Below are 21,473 nucleotides of genomic sequence, written 5' to 3'. Positions count from 1 at the left end.
TTTATATTCTTTTCTGTTCTATTCTATTCTGTTCTATTCTACTCTGTTCTTTTATATTCTTTTCTGTTCTATTCTGCTCTGTTCTATTCTATTAAAATGAACGTAACCTACATTTTCTGTTCTGTTCTTTTCTGTTCTATTCTATTATGTTCTACTCTGTTCTTTTATATTCTTTTCTGTTCTATTCTATTCTGTTCTACTCTGTTCTTTTATATTCTTTTCTGTTCTATTCTATTCTGTTCTATTCTGCTCTGTTCTATTCTGCTCTGTTCTATTCTACTCTGTTCTTTTATATTCTATTCTATTCTATTCTATTCTATTCTGCTGTTCTATTCTATTCTACTCTGTTCTATTCTACTCTGTTCTTTTATATTCTTTTCTGTTCTATTCTATTCTGTTCTATTGTACTCTGTTCTTTTATATTCTTTTCTGTTCTATTCTATTCTGTTCTATTCTACTCTGTTCTTTTATATTCTTTTCTGTTCTATTCTATTCTGTTCTATTCTGCTCTGTTCTATTCTACTCTACTCTGTTATGTTCTATTCTATTCTGTTTTACTCTACTCTGTTCTTTTATATTATTTTCTGTTGTATTCTGCTCTGTTCTATTCTATTAAAATGAACGTAACCTACATTTTCTGTTCTGTTCTTTTCTGTTCTATTCTATTATGTTCTATTATGTTCTGTTCTATTTTATTCTTTTCTGTTCTGTTCTATTCTATTCTGTTCTGTTTTATAGAAATGAACTTAAACCACAGTTTCGATCTCTTTACCAACCATCCCAACATTTTTGGAACTGAATTTGTATTAAACTGAACGTTTTCTCCACCAGTCGAGCGGCACCGAGGAGAATCGTGGGTACAAACGGCTTCCGAATGAAGATTTAATCTCCAGGGTAACGACGCGTCCCGTCCACGCCCCCCGCCATCCATTATCCGAACGGAAACGCGTTTTCAGATGCAGATTCCGCGCGGCTTTGTGGCCGCACGACGCCCAGACATCAGCACACCGGCGCTCATGACGTCTCCCGTCTCCATTACGCGTCTGTAACAGGAAAACGCTCGTCCGCCGCTCAAACCCCATCACGCGCCGGTCGCCGAGTGTAATTACGTTTCCTCCGTCTGGTTAATTACAGCTTACGCTACGACGAGCCGTGCTAGCGCCTCGACCCGGGGTTAATCCGCCTCTCGCAGGACATTAGGGCCGCTCAGATAGCTAGACGGGAAAAGAATCCATTAGCATAGCGGCTAATTAGATTCAAAACAATAAGGACCGCTCGCATGTGTACGTCCCAGCGAGCGAGCGAAGCGCGCACTAAGCTTCGTTTTTATTCTTTTTAATCGTTTTTAATGAACGCGTGATCACAAAACGCTCCGGTGAGGTTCGATTTATACACAATCTAACAAATACAAACGAATTCTCACGCTTTACCCACACGCCTCTCTAGAGCGGCGATTCTCAGCCTGTTTCAGTCACGGCACCATTCAAAAGCACTCAGAGTTCGAATCTCAGCTCTGCTACTGAGCGCCCCCTACTGGCCACGATCGGCAGTCCAAAATCGCTGGTCTGCTGGGTGGGAAAAGACGGGACTTAAAAGTAAGCAGGTCTTCGACAGGGTCAAGGTTGGCACAACGTTAGTCCTTGGAATCCAGGGTTAGAATCTCAAGCGGTGCTATCAGCCAGTCGGGCGTCTACACACAGACATTAGTGTGTAGAATGGTTGAGACCCCGCCCACCTCAACCCTGACCAGGCTAAAGCGGTAGTAAAACATGAATATGAATGAATGAATTACTTTGTAAACTGGACATATATATATTTAATGAAAGTAAATAAAATAAAAGCTGCTCATGTGGCACAAGGATCCGGGTTGGAATCTCAGCGGCGCTGCCGGGTGAAGCTCTGGGATGAACTGGAACCCCGTCCAACGTGCTTACACTCAATTATGACAATTATATAATTCTATAAATGTAAAGTAATAATAGAAGTAAATGAATAATTCTATAAAGCACGCAGCATAGAGCTTACTTATTATTTTTATTTTATTTATATATCTTTATAAAATCTAAAATAAAGGTTTACTTTAATAAACTCACATGGGAAGGTTACGACCCAGCATCCGTTGAGAATTCCCCGCAGAACAGTCAGGGTGGACGGTGCAGGACCATCGGGTACGATCACATGAGTGACTAGAAGAGGAAATCAAAGTTACAACCAACAGAAAGGAGATTATCCAAACGATAATAATAATAATCCTGTTATCCAAACGATACTCCATCAGCACTCGACTGCTTCACCACCTGAATCATGTGTCTGTGCGGGGCGCCTGACCGGCTAATGTTTTATTTTTTATTTCTGCAGGTTTTTGGTCCTTATGTTGGTGTTAATATTCTAGATTCTTTTTTATAGTCAGTTTTTCTACAGTGAGTGTGTTTTATTTTATTCCTGTTTAGTTACAGTAATTCTTTATTGTGTTTTACTTTATTCCTGCTGTTTAGTTATACTAATTCTTTATTGCCCCTCTCTGTCCCGTCCTTATTGTGTTTCCTATTTATTGTTTATTTTTTATGTCTTTATTTCCCCTCCTGTGGATGTGGAATATAATGTTCCCACTTCTGTAACAGAACAATTTCTTTTTGTCTTTCTTTTCTTCCATTCATACATTTTCCTCATTTTTCTCTCTTTTTCTTTCTTTCTTTTTATCTTCTCTCCTTTTTCATTATTTTTTCTTTGTTTCTTTGTCTTTTTTCATTCGTTCTCCTTTCTCCCTTTTTCTTTCTTACTTACCTTTCTTTCTTTAGTTCTCTATGTCTTTTTCTTTCTTTCTTTTTCTTTACTTCTACTTTCGTGCCTTTTCTTTTTCCTTTTCCTCTCTTTTTTCTTTATTTCTTTCTTTCAGTTTTTTCTTTCTTTCTGTTTTTTTTCTTCTTTCTCTTAGTTCTCCTTTTTTTATTAGTTTTTTTCTTTCTTTCTGTCTCTCCTTTCTCTTTCTTTCTTTTTCTTTCTTTATTTTGTTCGTACTTTTCTTTTTTTCTGTCTATCTTTCTTTTTCTTTTTGTATCTTTTTCTCTCCTTTTTCGTTCTTTTTTCCTTGTTTCTTTGTCTTTTTTCACTCTTTTCCTTTTTTTCTTTCTTTTCTTTCTTTCTCTTTGTCAAAGTAAAATAAATTAATCAAATCAATCAATAAAATAAATAAATAAGCCGCATACAAACTCCTGGTGATGTAAAAGTGGGATCAGTTGTGGCAGCCTAAATTAGTATAAAAAAAAAAATATGTATAAACGAAAACATCCCATCTTACGTCATTAAATCATTCTAAAGCCGCCTCTGTGTCTAAATAAATAAATAAATTCATTTCATTCATTAATAATAAATAAATAAATAAATGAATAAATATGACTAGACTAAACAAAGAGACAATAAAGTGAGAGTACAGATACCACCCAGTGTAAGAGTTATGAAATCAAAACACAGTTTAGGTCTCTAATATATTTACATTTACAGCATTTCTTTATCCAAAGCGACTTACAGAACTGTGACAGTTAATATTGTCTAAGCAATTGAGGTTTAGGGGCCTTGCTCAAGGGCCCAACAGAGACAACCTGGCAGTGGTGGGGCTTGAACCAGCAACCTTTTCAGTACTAGTCCAGTACCTTAACCTGTGTATGTGTTTAAGATGTTTAAAAGCTCTCTAAACAAACACATCAGTGTAATTTAATAAAACACGAGCGCGCCCGTCTGGCTCCGTGAGCGGATCATTTTTTGCCGGACGCCGCACCCTGTGTCGCTAACGCTAACGCTAACGTGCACCTCCTGATGAACTGCTTCACTTCTTTTAATTTCACCCCGTTCTGACTCTGACGCACTCGGATGTTGAGACGGAATCGTGAGCGCCTCTCTCGGCGTGATCCTCGGCGCCGTGTGACGTCTCCCGAGACGACGATGATCCTGCCAGCGCGAGAATCTTAACATGCGCTCGGTGTCCGACGGGAAACGTTCGCTATTAACGTCGTTACGCTCCGAACGGAAACGTTCTAGTGAATAAAGACAAATCGTTCCTGCAGCGCCAGAGATTTCGGTAGATGATAAACGATCACTGTTTATAATACGAGATTTTAATATGACGCCACCTCTTTTCCACTGGCATGGTGCCGCCACTGGGGCCAAAATCTAGAACCCTAGGCTTTCAAACCAGTAGAAACGTGGGTCTGTCCTTAAAAGGTCTGCTAGATCGCCGAAACTGGCACCAGCTCTGGCACCAGAACCAGAACCTTGTTGGTGGAAATGAGACGTTTAAGGGTTCTCTAAAAGTTAAGGGATTTGAACACAACCGCTTCTCTGGCCAGATTTATAATCCCATTAAAAAGTCTGGAAGCTTTTATGACCCGTTGGTCGGGTCCAGGCGGGACGGTGGCTCGGTGGGTAGCACTGTCACCTCACAGCAAGAAGGTCTTGGGTTCGATCCCCAGGCGGGGCGGTCCGGTCCGGGTCCTTTCTGTGTGGACTTTGCATGTTCTCCCCAGGCTAATTGGAGACACTGAATTGCTCTATAGGTGAATGTGTGTGTGTGTGTGTGTGTGTGTGTGCCCTGCGATGGACTGGCGCCCCGTCCAGGGTGCTACTGTGTGCCTTGCGCCCATTGAAAAGCTGGGATAGGCTCCAGTACGCCCCCCCACGACCCTGATTGGATAAGCGGATAAGAAAGTGAGTGAGTCAGGTCCAATATACTAAACCACCACTGGGAACCACTGTCCTCGATGCTGCTGCAGAAGATGGAAGATGGCAAATTCCCATAGTCATAATCCAGGAGTCATAGTTGAAGGGTGCTGGTTTGCGACCCTCCTATTTATTCAGACGGACAGAGAGGCGGCCTTGGAATAAACCGAGGACGTAAGTCGGGATGTTTCCATATTTTTAAAGCTTCTATATAACCAGGAGTTTTAAATAAATAAATAAATAAATAATAATAATAATATGTAAAACTATGTCTAGTATCGCGAGTTTGAATATCAGCTCCGCTATTGGTTGGTCGGGTACCAACCAGGATCATAACTGGCTGATCCGAGGGAGGAGGGGTCATAAGGGTTCCTCATAACTGCTGCAGTTACGACCTCTGCTGGCTGATCGACGGCGCTGCACAGACTCTCCGTGTGCTATACGCATCCCCATACAGGGTGAAAATAAGTGGTCGGTACTGCACACGTGTCAAAAGGAGGGGAGGTCTGCAGCAGTAGAGGTGAAATACGATCAGGGAAGTGGACACGACTAAATTAGGAGGAGATATTGAGGGAACATTGACCCAATTCAGTCCGTACAGGGTCCCAACTATTGAAAACAACAGATTGTTAACACAGATGTAAATGTACCAGCACTGGAGAACACCTCGACACGCTTTGCCCCCAAGACCCGGCCCGATTGGTGCAGCTGGTTCTGCTGGACCTGGGTCAGAGAGCTGCTGATGAGAGTGACCTGCACGTCCCGTTTTATTAGAGCTGCAGACTGAAAGCACACGGATAAAAAAACACTTCCAAAAAAACTTGCATTTCAGTACATCATACACGTACACCGATGAGCCAAAACATTAGGACCACCCCTAAATACGCCCGTGTGGCTTAAAGTATTCGGACACCTGAGCAGAAGCTTGCTGGACGTCCCATTAAAAAAAAAAAAAAAAACGATATCACATTTACATTTGCTGCATTTAGCGGGCGCTTGTATCTAAAGCGACCTACAGTTATGACTAAGCAATTGAGGGTCAAGGGCCTCGCTCAGGGGCCCGGCAACCTTCCGATTTCTACTCCAGCTACCACTGCCCACTGCTACTACTGCATTAAAATCGAGTGACCTCGATGACTAAACGCATCTGCACGGCTGGGCGCCGATCGATCGGTTGACGTTCCGGTTCATCCCAGAGCATTCCCGGTGGGTCAGGTGGTCCTAATGTTTTGGCTCAAGGGTGGATATAGCTTGACGTACCTTTAGCTGATTGGCTGGAGAGCTGATGGGCGTCGCCGTGCCGGGAGTCGCCTCAGGGGCCGAGCTTAGGACCTCTCGCATTTCCGGAGTCGCTGCATAATCCACGGGGCGAAGGCCAAAAATATTTCTGTACAAAATAATAATAATAATAAAAAACAAATAAAAAATACATTATACATAATACATAATATACACTATATGACCAAAAGTATTGGGACGCCCTTTCAAATGATTGAATTTGTGGGTTTCAGCCACGACAGTCGCTAACAGGTGTAATAAATCAATTATATGAAGTAAATGACCTGCTTCCAACTTGGCAGCAACAGTTTAGGGAAGGTCCTTTCCTGTTCCAGTTATATGGCCAAAAGTATTCGGACACCTGGCCATGAGCTTGTATAAAGTTCACTGCCCAAGCATCATGTGGTCATTGGGACGCCCTTTAGATCGATACACTACATGAACAAAAATACCTGGACACCCTTTCTAATTATTGATACGCTCCTAGCTTTGCACCAACAGTTTAGGGAAGGCCTCGTCCCTGTTCCAGCATGACCGTGCGTAAAAAAGTATTTAAAAAAAAAGAGCCCTGACCACAGCTCCGCTCAACAGCTCTGGGATGAACTGGAACATCGACTGATCAATCAGTACCCAGCCGCACACATGCTGTCATCTTTTGACTAAATGGGCACAAATTCCCACAGACGTACTTCAAAGTCTTGTAAGAAGCTTCTCAGAAGAGCGGCTGTCGTTCCAGCTGAACCATCACACATACCCCTTTTCCACCAAAAAAAACATGGTTCTTGAACCGGTTCTGTTCGGGTTTCTCTGAACGTTGGTGTTCTGTAGAGAACCGACGCGCGTTTCCACCAGTTTTTAAGAACCAAGCAGCGTCATCATCATCGGTGGGCGTTACTTAACTAAAGTTAAGAGCGGTAATATCATGGTGGAGTGTGTGGATTATGTGTGAGCGTTTGTGCTGCTGTTACAGATGTTCGTTTTTATGTAAAAAGCATCGATCAGCTATCGGTGATAAGAAGACGTGACGTGTTCGTCTCAGCGTTTTGTGCTTCGGTTTCACCGCGACTCTCGGCGCAAATAGCCGATTTACTCAGCGCTCGACTCGAGCGGTGAAACATCATTAAAGTTCCACAACACGAACAAACATCTGTGTGAAATAACCATCAGATCCAGTCTATAATACCACGTGTATCCGTGTTTAACTGGATTTACTTCTCGTGTGTTTATGCAGCTCGGGGAGCTTAAAAAGCTTCACGCTTTATTTATCACGTTACGCGTTTTTCGTTCTGTCCGGGTCACTTTCATCACGTCATATCTCACAGTTCATCTTTTTAAAGGCGCTTTGAAAATATCAGCAGCAAACTGGCTCGAAATGTGATCAGGTGAAGTTTAAAAGATAAAAATATTTTTAAAAAAGAGGCCCCAGCTGACGGCATCGTTGCTGTCGCTGTGCTGTACGACACGACGCGCCCACAGGTGACGTCACGGTTCGGGCTGAATAAGCCAGTATCCTGTGGTGCCAGATCGGCCCGCCGGTTCTCTGTCTGGAACCTCTTTTTTCCGGTGGAAACACGCGGAACCGGTTCAAAGTCAAGTTCGGGAACCGGAACGGGCTCCGTGCCGCGTCAGTGGAAAAGGGGTAACAGAGGTCGCTCTGTTTTAACACCGTTGGGTTCAGAAACGGGACGCCGAAGGCTCCATGACCCCCCCCAGAAGGGTTCAGACGAGGGTCTTAAATAAAACAGGGACCAAAACAAAGTCCAAACAGAAGACAGCAGCACCTGCCGTTTGCCTAAATTAAGCATCAATATGGAAATAACATCTGGGGGACAATTAGCAGGTCCGCTGGTCCATAAAATGTTTCATTTGGATTCATGAGACGCCAGGCGTCCCTCGCTGGCTGCTTCTGTGCTCAATCTAGGACCCGGCGGATAAAACAAAGGGAGTCGGCGACAGCTGCTGTGCTTTACTTTATTTAGGACAGATTTTGAGCATGAGATTAATGCCGTCGGGTAAAAACGTCTTATAACTCGAGCTCGCGGGAATCTCAGCTCTGCTACCACCCGGTCAGGCACCTACACGCACAAACGACTGGTACACGTCTGCCATCACCGGGAGAGAGGATTCCTCATCACTGCTGCAGTTACGACCTCTGCTGGCTGGTGGAGACGGGGGATAATAGAGAGCAGTGTGTGACTCTCTGTACGTGATACGCATCTCTTTGCAAGACCTTGGAGCTTCTCTTAACCAAACTTGTCCGTGCCTGTTTAGTCCTTGCCTTGTGGACCTTCCCCAAACTGTTGTCACACATGCTGCATTTCTTGAAGTGAAATATATAAACCCATCATAATTTTAGACAAAAGCCCTGACCTCGGCCCACTGGAGTGAACTGGCACAAATTCCCACAGTTATACTTGATCACACAGAGTGACTCTATTTTAACACCATTGTTCTCGTACGATGGAACCGTCCCGCCAGTTCAGAACCTAGAAAGCACCAAGAGAAAAGACACGACGATCATGAAACGGCCATAACACCGACGTCTTTATCGCCGCTGCCACGACGATCGTCTCCTAGAAACTCAAATCAATTTCATAGCCGCAGAATCCCACACGCAGCACTAACAGGCCCCGCACGTTACAGATCGATACAGGTCCTGAAGATAGCTCGAATGATTCATGCCACAGAACCGACAAGCTGCAGAAATCAACCGCCGGGAGCTAAACGCGGCTTAACCGCTGACGGGAGAGATCAGCGTTACACACTCACACACTCGGTAAACAATAAACATCACCGCCCAACCGCCCCCCCAAAAAACATCACCGCCCGACCCCCCCAAAAAACATCACCGCCCAACCGCCCCCCCAAAAAAACATCACCGCCCAACCGCCCCCCCAAAAAACATCACCGCCCGACCCCCCCAAAAAACATCACCGCCCAACCGCCCCCCCAAAAAAACATCACCGCCCGACCCCCCCCAAAAAAAACATCACCGCCCAACCGCCCCCCAAAAAAAACATCACCGCCCAACCGCCCCCCCCAAAAAACATCACCGCCCGACCCCCCCAAAAAACATCACCGCCCAACCGCCCCCCCCAAAAAACATCACCGCCCAACCGCCCCCCCCAAAAAACATCACCGCCCGACCCCCCCAAAAAACATCACCGCCTGACCACCCCCCCAAAAAACATCACCGCCCAACCGCCCCCCCCAAAAAAACATCACCGCCTGACCACCCCCCCAAAAAACATCACCGCCCAACCGCCCCCCCCAAAAAAACATCACCGCCTGACCACCCCCCCAAAAAACATCACCGCCCAACCGCCCCCCCAAAAAAACATCACCGCCTGACCACCCCCCCAAAAAACATCACCGCCCAACCGCCCCCCCCAAAAAAACATCACCGCCTGACCACCCCCCCAAAAAACATCACCGCCCAACCGCCCCCCCAAAAAAACATCACCGCCTGACCACCCCCAAAAAAAACATCACCGCCCAACCGCCCCCCCCAAAAAACATCACCGCCCGACCCCCCCAAAAAACATCACCGCCCAACCGCCCCCCCAAAAAAACATCACCGCCTGACCACCCCCAAAAAAAACATCACCGCCCAACCGCCCCCCCCAAAAAACATCACCGCCCGACCCCCCCCAAAAAAAACATCACCGCCCAACCGGCCCCGCCCCAAAAAACAACATCAATTAGTTGTATTTATATAGCGCCCGTCTTATACCCAAGGTTACTTCACATACACACATACATAAAAAAATTATAATAATAAAATAAATAAATAAATACATTTTAAAAACGTAATATAAAAAAATATATATTCAAATATAAAATAAATATAAATTACAAATAAATAAATATATAAAGTAAATATAAAAGTTATAAAAATATATAATAAATATAAAATAAATAAATATAAAAATGTAACTTGCCTTGCCTAATATAAAAATACATATAAAAATAAAATAAATATTAAAAAATTTAATATAGAAATAAATATAAAAAATAATTATAAAAATGTAAAATTAATATAAAAATAAATAAATATAAAGATTTAATATAAAATAATTATAAAAATATAAGATCAAATATAAAAATAAAAATAAATATAAACATGCAAATAAATAAATATAAAAACATTAATATAAAATAAATATAAAAAGTTATAAAAATATAAAATAAATATAAAAATAAATGAATATAAAATAAATAAGTATAAAAATAAATAATAAAAAATATAAACTCATAAACTAAAATATAATAATATAATATAAATATATAATATAAAAACATTTTAAAAGTTTATATAACATACCCTCGTCCCTCTCACAGAAAATCCCTCAAAAATTCGCTCAAGTTTTTCGTGTCGCAGACTCCGCCTACTGTCGCCAGAAATCAGCAGCTCTGATTGAAAATCGCAGCCAGTCTGAACGTAGAGCTGCTGAATTGTGTTTTCCTTTAATCTGTCACCTGTGTGTGTGTGTGTGTGTGTGTGTGTGTGTGTGTGTGTGTCTGCGCGTGTGTGTGTGTGTGTGAGCTTACAGAACGCTGGTCAGTGCGCCGCGCTCCAGTAGCAGCTTGGCGGCGGCGACGTGGCCGTTCCTCACGGCGTCGTGCAGCGGCGAGTCGTTCTCGTAGCCGGGCGTGTTGAGCATCGCCCCCTGCAGGAGCAGCACCTCCACCACGCCCACGTGACCCAGATTACACGCCTCATGCTGGGGGGAGAACATGTACACGCTTGAAGAGATGACGTGCAGCGTTAATATTTATATACAGTATATACACATACGGCTACAAGGAAAAGTAAGTGAACCCTTCAGAGTGATCCAGATTTCTGCTTTGATCCACAATACAGGCAGAATAAGTAAGTGAACCGCTGTGTTCTAAAGTATTCCCAGTAAGGCGATATGGTTGGCAGTGTGGGTTTGACTGGTGCTTTGCCCATTAAATGATGCCACAAGAAGCCCGGCGACTGAACTGACAAATCGTTCGACTCGAGAAAGTGATCCATCGCTCCCGGCGAACTGAGACAGAGACGTATGAAGCAGGAAAGACGACATCCATCCACGGCTGCCTGCAAATGAAGACAAATGAAGAGCTGATGCCAGTCACCCTAGGAGTGGGCATCAACGGCAATCCTGAAAGAGGTGAAAGAGCCCGAGGGAAACCACAAAAGGCCTAATGAAGACCCTACAAAGTGCCAAAACCAGCTTTTCTAACAAAGCAAAGTCTATACAATGCTGCTAAGAAGTTTGACAAGCGTTTGTTTTTATAACGGCATGTTGACATATTTAAGACATTCAATCGGTGTTTTATGCTAGATTTATGTTTTCAGTCGTATATTATGAAGGAAATTGATTATTTCTGTATTATTCTGTGTGAGGGTTTCTTTTAATGTATTGGGTATATGTAGACTATTTTTAAACAAAAATATTTAATGTTGGATCATTTATGATCATTGGCATCGATTGTTTAATCGTGTTTTCTATCTAGTCTTAGGATGTATATAACAATCTAACTGCATTTCAGGTCAAATCTAGGGTTCACTAACTTTCTCACAACAGTTAATATACTCAATTCATTCATTCCTTTAATTACATTCTGATTCGGGTCACAGTGGCATCGGTGCCAGTCAAACACCGGGCACGTGAAGTCCACAAAGCATCTTTACAACAGGCACTTAATGACCCGTGCTGTTTATTTATAAAATAAATATAAAATAAATAAATATAAAAAATACAGATAAAAATAAAAATAAATAAATATTAAAAAACATTAATATAAAAATAAATATAAAAAATAATCATAAAAATATAAAATAAATATAAAAATAAATAAATATAAAATAATTAATATAAAATAAATAGTTATAACAAATATAAAATAAATATAAAAATAAATACATAGAGATTTCATATAAAAATAAATATAAAAATATAAGATAAATATGAAAACAAATAAATGAAAATAATTAAATATAAAAATAAACAATACAAATATAAAATTATAAAATAAATATAAAAATAAAAATAATTATAAACTGAAAATGAATAAATATAAAAATCTAAAATAAGTAGAAAACTAAATATAAAAATAAATAGAAATATAATCATTTAGCTCAGCAAATAAATGTAAAAATGATTATGTTTGCGTCGATTGTTTAATCGTGTTTTCTATCTAGTCTTAGGATGTATATAACAATCTAACTGCATTTCAGGTCAAATCTAGGGTTCACTAACTTTTTCACAACAGTTAATATACTCAATTCATTCATTTCTTTAATTACATTCTGATTCGGGTCACAGTGGCATCGGTGCCAGTCAAACACCGGGCACGTGAAGTCCACAAAGCATCTTTACAACAGGCACTTAATGACCCGTGCTGTTTATTTACTTATATATTTGATTTATTCATCCTGGTCAGGGTCGTGAAACACTGGACAGAGGGCATAAAAGCACCCGGGACATCGGGTCAATCCTTGGCGCACCGAGGGGTAAAATTTAGAGCAACCAGTTCAGCTCAGCTGTTCAGAAACGGGCAAAATACGAGTACACGCTTTTACACGGGCGGCGTCAAGGAATCATGAACGTGAGACGAGATAAATACAGACCAGTGGAGTCCAGCCGGCGTGGTCCTTCAGGTTGGGGTCGGCACCCTGCGCCAGCAGCTCTCGCACCATCTCTGCATCGCCCTGTACGAGGGGTCAGATAGATCAGGGCATTTCAACTGTTAAGATTCAAGGGTTCACTTACTTTTTGCTGTAACCGTGCATACACTATAGGTCCAAAAGTATGTGGACACCCTTCCTAAACGTGTATAATTTAAAGGTGGTATAAATTATACACTTTTAGCATTGTGGCAACAGTTTGGGGAAGTTCCAAGGACAATCCAGATTTGGTGCAGCTACACATTTTGAAAAATGTCCAAACATTTCTGGTCCCATAATCCCAGAGTCCCATAATCCCACAGATAATCCCAGAGTCCCATAATCCCACAGATAATCCCAGAGTCCCATAATCCCACAGATAATTCCACAGAGTCCCATAATCCTAGAGTCCCACAATCCCATAGAGTCCTATAATCCCACAGATAATCCCAGAGTCCCATAATCCCATAGAGTCCTATAATCCCACAGATAATCCCAGAGTCCCATAATCCCACAGATAATCCCAGAGTCCCATAATCCCACAGATAATCCCAGAGTCCCATAATCCCACAGATAATCCCAGAGTCCCATAATCCCATAGAGTCCTATAATCCCACAGATAATTCCAGAGTCCCATAATCCTAGAGTCCCACAATCCCATAGTCCTATAATCCCACAGATAAATCCAGAGTCCCATAATCCTAGAGTCCCACAATCCCATAGTCCTATAATCCCACAGATAATCCCAGAGTCCCATAATCCCACAGATAATCCCAGAGTCCCATAATCCCACAGATAATCCCAGAGTCCCATAATCCTAGAGTCCCACAATCCCATAGTCCTATAATCCCACAGATAAATCCAGAGTCCCATAATCCTAGAGTCCCACAATCCCATAGTCCTATAATCCCACAGATAATCCCAGAGTCCCATAATCCCATAGAGTCCTATAATCCCACAGATAATTCCACAGTCCCATAATCCTAGTCCCACAATCCCATAGTCCTATAATCCCACAGATAAATCCAGAGTCCCATAATCCTAGAGTCCCCTAATCCCATAGTCCATAGAGTCCCATAATCTAATAGTCCTTGAGTCCCACAATCCTAGAGTCCCATAATCCCACAATCCTAGAGTTCCATAACCCCATAGAGTCCCACAATCCTAGAGTCCCATAATCTAAGTCCTTGAGTCCCATAATCCCAAAAAGTCCCATAATCCCAGAGTCCCACAATCCTAGAGTCCCATTAAATCCCATAATCCCAGAGTCCCATAATCCCATAAAGTCCCACAATCCCAGAGTCCCATAATCCCATAAAGTCCTATAATCTCATAAAGTCACATAATCGCACAGTTGCATAATCCCAGAGTCCCATAATCCCAGAGTCCTTGAGACCCATAATCCCATAAACCCACAGAGTCCCATAATCCTAGAGTCCTACAATCCCAAAGTACCATAATCCCATTAAGTCACATAATGCCAGAGTCGTATAATCCCATAGTCCTCGAGTCCCATAGACTCCCATAATCCTAAACAGTCCTATAATCCCATAGAGTCCTATATAGGGGTGCTCACTTACACATTTATTTGTTATTATTTTTATTATTTTTCTCTGCCACCCATTTTTTTGACTCTCAGGGTTTAATTAAGATGTATTAGACCCTCTTTTTGCTGCTATAACAGGCTCCACCTCCTCTGGCAAACCTGTCCACAAGATCCACAAGTGTGTTTTGAGTGTGTCTGTGAGAATTCGTGCCAATTCAGATTTGCATTCCTGGGTCCTATTCATATGAGCACAGAGAAGTCAGGAACAGATCACCCATAATGCTTTGCTTTGATGTCCTGCCTAATTATAGCTAAAAAAAAACAAGTATTAAACCACCCGAGCACCCGGCCTCGTCTCAATCCCCCCCGAAAAACCCCAAAACGTCATGAATGAACCTTAATGGCGGCGAGGTGGAGCGGCGTCTCTCCTTTGTGGTTCCTCTTCATGTACCCCGGGCTGCTCTGTGCCCTCGGAGGGGCAGGAGAGACGCTCCGGGTTTCCTTCTGCCCCTCTTTGGACGTTTCGGAAACAGGTCCCGACCTTCTCCTTCGACCCGGGGACGATCTGGGCCTCTTGGGGGTTCTCTGTTGGTCAACATCTTCTGGTCTGGATCGTTTAGGGGTCACGATTGGAGAAGAATGAGCGCCTGGTTCCGTCTCTGTGACCTCACTGGTAGGCGGGCTTATCTGAGCTGGAGACTTCCGCTCACTGGACGATCTGGTTCCCGGACTCTCGCTCGGTGGGATTTCGTCCCCCGAGCACTGGAAGGAGACCCTCTTGCTGCGTGGTTCCCCACCGCGATCCACAGGAACCTTCTCACCCCGGGCCACGCCCTCCTGACCGAACCCCCACTGCTGGTTCACGGCCTCCAGCCTCATCCTCTTCAGCGCCCGCCTGCTCTGATGGCGGGTGGCGGGTCCGGTTCTGGGGACCGACCCGCCGCTCCGTCTCTTCCGTTTCTTCCTGCGCTCCTGGTCCGGACCCGGTCCGGGCGGGGTGGAGGAGCCCGAGTCCTGCGAGGAGGAGAAGTTGAAGACAGAGAGAGGGTTGGAGCGTTTGAGTTTGGAGGTGCCCGGGGCGGGATCCTCCGCCGGGGTCGCCACGCTGCAGCGTACGCCGCGGCTCTTGGGGCTGAACCAGATCTTCAGGTTCTTCTTCTTGGTGAGGACGCTGGGTTGGGGTGAGGGGGGGGAGGGCTCTGCAGAAGAGGCTAGAAGATAATAATGAGATACTTTAGCAGCATGTACAGCACAGCAACGTCGCTCAGTTCACTTACTGTTCTGCAACCTAAAGTAGTGGGGCTTGAACCGGCAACCTTTTTGGTCCAGGACCTTAAACGCTTAGTCCGGGACCTAAACCGCTTAGTGCAGGACCTCAACCGCTTAGTCCGGGACCTCAACCGTTCAGTCCGGGACCTCAACCGCTCAGTCCGGGACCTCAACCGCTCAGTCCGGGACCTTAACCGCTTAGTCCAGGACCTTGACTGTTTACTCCTTAACCGCTTAGTCCAGGACCTTAACCGTTAACTGTTTAGTCCTGGACCTTAAGCGCTTAGTCCAGGACCTTAACCGTTTAGTCCAGGACCTCAAGCACTTAGTCCAGGACCTTAACCGTTCAGTCCGGGACCTTAACTGTTTAGTCCGGGACCTTAGCCGTTTAGTCCGGGACCTCAATCGTTTAGTCCGGGACCTCAATCGTTTAGTCCAGGACCTTAACCGTTTAGTCCAGGACCTTGACTGTTTACTCCTTAACCGCTTAGTCCAGGACCTTAGCCGTTAACTGTTTAGTTTAGGACCTTAACTGCTTAGTCCAGGACCTTAACCGTTTAGTCCGGGACCTCAATCGTTTAGTCCGGGACCTCAATCGTTTAGTCCGGGACCTCAACCGCTTAGTCCAGGACCTTAACCGTTTAGTCCAGGACCTTGACTGTTTACTCCGTAACCGCTTAGTCCAGGACCTTAGCCGTTAACTGTTTAGTTTAGGACCTTAACTGCTTAGTCCAGGACCTTAACTGCTTAGTCCAAGACCTTAACTGCTTAGTCCAGGACCTTAACTGCTTAGTCCAGGACCTTGACTGTTTACTCCTTAACCGCTTAGTCCAGAACCTTAACCGTTAACTGTTTAGTCCAGGACCGTAACCGCTTAGTGCAGGACCTTAACCGCTTAGTCCAGGACCTTAACCGTTAACTGTTTAGTTTAGGACCTTAACTGCTTAGTCCAAGACCTTAACCGCTTAGTCCAGGACCTTAACCGCTTAGTCCAGGACCTTGACTGTTTACTCCTTAACCGCTTAGTCCAGGACCTTAACCGTTAACTGTTTAGTCCAGGACCGTAACCACTTAGTGCAGGACCTTAACTGTTTAGTCCATGACCCTAATTGTTTAGTCCAAGACCTCATCCCTAGAGCTACTGCTGCTGAGCCACTCGGACATGATTGGCTGTGTCTGGGGGAGGAGAGGTGAGGTGGTAATCGAAAGAACACTGTGTTCCACACATTCAGTCAGACATTTTTGACAGAACATTTGGCAGATTATAGGCGAGCTTACAGAGGTGCCAATCTAAGTGCCATGCACGCCAGCCAGCGAGCCGAACTTCCTCGCTCACGTATGGAGGCGCGGCTCCGAGTCTTCGCTCGGCTCGGATCTGCCAGTTAAAGATCGGCGTGACTAATTGCCTCCCGTAATTAGTCATTATCAGGCTTAAAGTTCAGCCAGACATTCACGTACAATTTCACCTCGACTTAATCCGGCGGCTTAACGCACCTCAGGACCGAACCCATGATTTAATGAACTGCTCGGTGGAGGGACGCGACCCGACGGCGTTACCTGTGGACTCGGGAGGATGAAGCAGCGCCTCCAGCTTCAGGAAGAGCTCGGTGATGTTACCGAGCTGCCTGTTCTTGTGGACGTCCTTCACCCAGGCGGGACTGTGGCACACGCTGCAGCCGGCTCCAGGACCCGCGCATGACCTGCAGAAAAATAACAGGTGCTTATGTGTTTACACATACAGCCCCCACACATCTACACTCAAGCTGCATTATTCATATGCATTACTGTACGTGAGCAGCACACAACACTTCACCGTTTCAGTTCAGCTAATAAAAAGGTTAAAAACCACGAATCAAACAGACGTACAATTCTTCTTCTTCTTCTTCACCTGGCTGCTCCTGTTAGGGGTTATCATGATCATATCATGATGTTCCCACACCTACACCTCACTACAGGTACCATGTGTTCCCTAAAATGAGCTGAAGCGTCGCTGAAAGGTTCTGTTTTTGTTTTTAAATGTTCGTGAGCTTCTCTTGTATTTTTAGCAGAGGTGTTGTGTTGTGGAGGTGGAGATGATAGGTGGAGATGATAGGTGGAGATGATAGGTGGAGATGATAGGTGGAGATGATAGGTGGAGATGATAGGTGGAGATGATAGGTGGAGATGATAGGTGGAGATGATAGGTGGAGATGATAGGTGGAGATGATTGATAGGTGGAGATGATAGGTGGAGATGATAGGTGGAGATGATTGTGGTGCAGCTTCTAGGTTACTGTTCACTGTTTAGTTGCTGATAAATATAATAAAAAGACAGATCAATAACTAACCACATAGATAAACAGACAGAGAACAGACAGGTTTTAAGTAGATAAATTAATAAATAGAGACTCATTGGTTTTATACATATAAATAAGGAGACAGGTTTTGAATAGATAAATAGAGATAGAGAGGTTTCAGATAAATTAATAAATTAATAGTCACATTTAAAATAAATAAAGAAAATATATACAAACATGTTTTAGATAAATAAATAAGTAAAGAGACAGGGATTAAATAAATTAATTAATTAACAGAGACAGACATGTTTTGGATAAATAAATAAATAAATAAATAAATAAATAAATAAATAAATAAATAAATAAATAGAAAAATAGAAAAATAGAGACAAGTTTTAAATAAATAAATAGAAAAAGAAAGGTTTTACATAAAAAATAAATAAATATTTAATAAATAAATATATAATAGAGAGACAGGTTTTGAATAAATAAATAAATAGAGACAGACAGGTTTTAGATAGATAAATAAATAAATAAATAGAGACAAGTTTTAGATAAATAAATAAATAGAAAACAAAAGGTTTTACATAAAAAATAAATAAATATTTAATAAATAAATATATAAGAGAGAGACAGGTTTTGAATAAATAAATAAGTAGAGAGACAGGTTTTGGATAAATAAATAAATAAATAAATAAATAAATAAATAAATAAATAAATAAATAAATAAATAAATAGAGACAGGTTTTAGATAAATAAATAAATAGAAAAGAAAGGTTTTACATAAAAATAAATAAATATTTAATAAATAAATATATAATAGAGAGACAGGTTTTGAATAAATAAATAAATAAATAAATAGACAGGTTTTAGATAAATAAATAAATAAATAAATAAATAAATAGAAAAAGAAAGGTTTTACATAAAAAATAAATAAATATTTAATAAATAAATATATAATAGAGAGACAGGTTTTGGATAAATAAATAAATAAATAAATAAATAAATAAATAAATAAATAAATAGAGACAGGTTTTAGATAAATAAATAAATAGAAAAGAAAGGTTTTACATAAAAATTAATAAATATTTAATAAATAAATATATAATAGAGAGACAGGTTTTGGATAAATAAATAAATAAATAAATAAATAAATAAATAAATAAATAGAGACAGGTTTTAGATAAATAAATAAATAGAAAAGAAAGGTTTTACATAAAAATTAATAAATATTTAATAAATAAATATATAATAGAGAGACAGGTTTTGAATAAATAAATAAATAAATAAATAAGTAGAGACAGACAGGTTTTGGATAAATAAGTAAATAAATAAATAAATAAATAAATAAATAAATAAATAGAGACAGGTTTTAGATAAATAAATAAATAGAAAAAGAAAGGTTTTACATAAAAAATAAATAAATATTTAATAAATAAATATATAATAGAGAGACAGGTTTTATATAAATAAATAAGTAGAGACAGACAGGTTTTAGATAAATAAAGACAGATTTTAGATTAATAAATAAATAAATAAGACACAGACATGTTTTAAATAAATACAGTAATAAATAAATAAGACAGATGTTAGATAAATAAACAGAGACGTTTTAAATACATAAATAAATAAAGACAGACAGGTTTTGAATGGATGAACGGACGGATGGATGGATGGATGAAGACATTGAGACAGACAGGTTTTACATAAATTAATAAATTAGGTTTCAAATAAAGACAGAAAGATTTTAAATAAATAAGGACGGAGGCAAGTTTAACATAAATAAATAGACAGACTGGGTTTAGATAAATAAATAATAAAGACAGACTTTAATCGATAAACACAGTTATTACATAAATAAGGCATTCAGACTCGTCAAATAAATAAATGTACACAGACAGACAATGAAAAGAAAATAATGAAATAATAAATAGGCTAGATAAATATGACAGTACATAACCAGATACAGTCAGATCAATAGTTATTTACACCCTTAGAAATTCTGTGGCACTTTACAAAAGGTGTTGATAATCCTGAAGCTGAATTTAGTTTATTTCATTGAGTCTCACTCGTGTAACCAAAATTACACCAATCAGCCAAAACATTTGGACCCCCTGTCTAATAGACATATCATTCCATCTGAAGATCTTTCCCAGTTCCTCCAGTGTGGAAATCCAGTGTGTGACTTCCAGACTGCTGGATCTGCTGTAAATAATTGATCCAAATATGCAAAAGCTGCAAGCTGTCCACCACTGACATCTTCTTCATCAATAGTAAAGTTAAAGGTCCTTCCAGTTCCATAACTGTGTGCAGTTCAGGGGTGGTCCTAATGTTTTGGCTCATCTGTGCACTTCCAGTGTTATTCAGAGAGTAAATATGGAGCAGCTTACTTGCAGAGCAGATGATCACAGACCCCCAGACACACCGGCTCACTCAGGATATTAGTACTGTGATAGTAAAAGTTAAAAACCATTAACAAAGTCAACAAACATCAACTAATAACCAGATCATACAGTTTCTACACCAGTTAGGCTGTTATTAAGGCCGAATACCAAATGTCCTCTAATCTCACCTGAAGTGCACTTGAAACAGTGATACGCGTGCTCATTTTTGACTAGAGCTAGTGCACTCGTGTAGGGCACAAGGAGAGAATTTGAAACACAACCTGTACAAATAAGGACAATCTACGTACCATTTCGAGCACAAAAGCAACTTTCGGAAGTGTGCTACAGCCTCTCGGGTTCTCCCCCAAAACTCTGTAGCTGATTCCACAGTTGATTCGTCCATATTTAACCAAAATTCACATTTAAATCAGGACGAAGAAACTTCGACTTGCTTTCATTTCACTCACTCAGTTCCTTCCTGTTTTGCAACTCCCGCCAGTATCCAAGCAGAAAGAGGAGGGGCTTAAACACGCATATGTGATTGGTTCAAGAAAAAGGCGGGATGTAAACGAGCTAATCTGATTGGTTAACACAAAGGCGGTTATTAAGAGCTCCGTTCCATACTACATACTACTGTTCTAGCTAGTATGGCAAATGAGTCAGTCCACTATGGAGTACATACTAGTTTGGCATACTTTTTAATACAGTAGTATGCTCCATCATGTAATGGCTGTTGTTTATTCTGAGGTGATTATCTGAAGTGAAACACTCCAACCAGTACATGCAGACACATTCCCAGTATCAATTGACATCCAAATAGACTTTAATATTTTGGCTACGTTTAAAAGACACTCCCAGCTACAGACTAGGGTATCCATACGTCTGGTTTTTCATCTGCCTGTTCACAGTCCGGCGCAATGCCCTGGACAGACACGTATTTGTCCTCCTTTGGAAGCAAAATGGACGCTTGTAACGATATAATTAATATTCCTGTTGTTGGTTTACGAACACGTCAAAAGAAAAGACTCGTATTTCATCGGTTTAAAGCCGGCACTTTCCGTGAGGACGTCCACCTAGGGTGGCCAGCCGTCCGGCTTTAGGTCGGACAGTCCGGTTTTTCAGCTGCCAGTCCTCCGCCCATGCAACGCTAGGACGGACACTTAAAAATCCTCCTTTTGGAGTGAACTGGTTACATTTGTGATCGATATTATCATTGGCTCAGGTACATGTCAAAACAAATGCTTTGTATCTCATTGGTTCAGCCTCATTTGACTGCTTATAGAGCTACCTATCGTGGCGATTGGCCAGTGGTGGACGAGCCTGGCCAATCGCAGAAGGTCCGCCCTCTAAATG

At 41.6% G+C, this 21,473-nt stretch overlaps 1 protein-coding gene across 1 annotated transcript in view; it reads right to left on the bottom strand.

Moving 5' to 3' along the window:
• bard1 (BRCA1 associated RING domain 1) overlaps positions 1-20,543 on the bottom strand; it is a 26,830-nt gene extending 6,287 nt beyond the window's left edge. The window contains exons 1-9 of the mRNA XM_063005819.1: positions 20,429-20,543; positions 20,127-20,183; positions 17,019-17,161; positions 14,589-15,403; positions 12,611-12,691; positions 10,543-10,715; positions 5,974-6,100; positions 5,364-5,496; positions 2,094-2,186 (exon numbers count right to left, since the gene is read on the bottom strand). Coding sequence (XP_062861889.1) covers positions 2,094-2,186; positions 5,364-5,496; positions 5,974-6,100; positions 10,543-10,715; positions 12,611-12,691; positions 14,589-15,403; positions 17,019-17,161; positions 20,127-20,183; positions 20,429-20,523 — 1,717 coding nt within the window. The 5' untranslated portion in view covers positions 20,524-20,543. The remainder of the gene's footprint in view (positions 1-2,093; positions 2,187-5,363; positions 5,497-5,973; positions 6,101-10,542; positions 10,716-12,610; positions 12,692-14,588; positions 15,404-17,018; positions 17,162-20,126; positions 20,184-20,428) is intronic.
• Between the last annotated feature and the right edge of the window lie 930 nt (positions 20,544-21,473).

This window comes from Trichomycterus rosablanca, chromosome 12 (genome assembly GCF_030014385.1).
Source record: "Trichomycterus rosablanca isolate fTriRos1 chromosome 12, fTriRos1.hap1, whole genome shotgun sequence".
Taxonomy (NCBI): domain Eukaryota; kingdom Metazoa; phylum Chordata; class Actinopteri; order Siluriformes; family Trichomycteridae; genus Trichomycterus; species Trichomycterus rosablanca.
The sequence above is the reverse complement of the archived record's forward strand: the minus strand, read 5'-3'. Positions and strand labels throughout refer to the sequence as shown.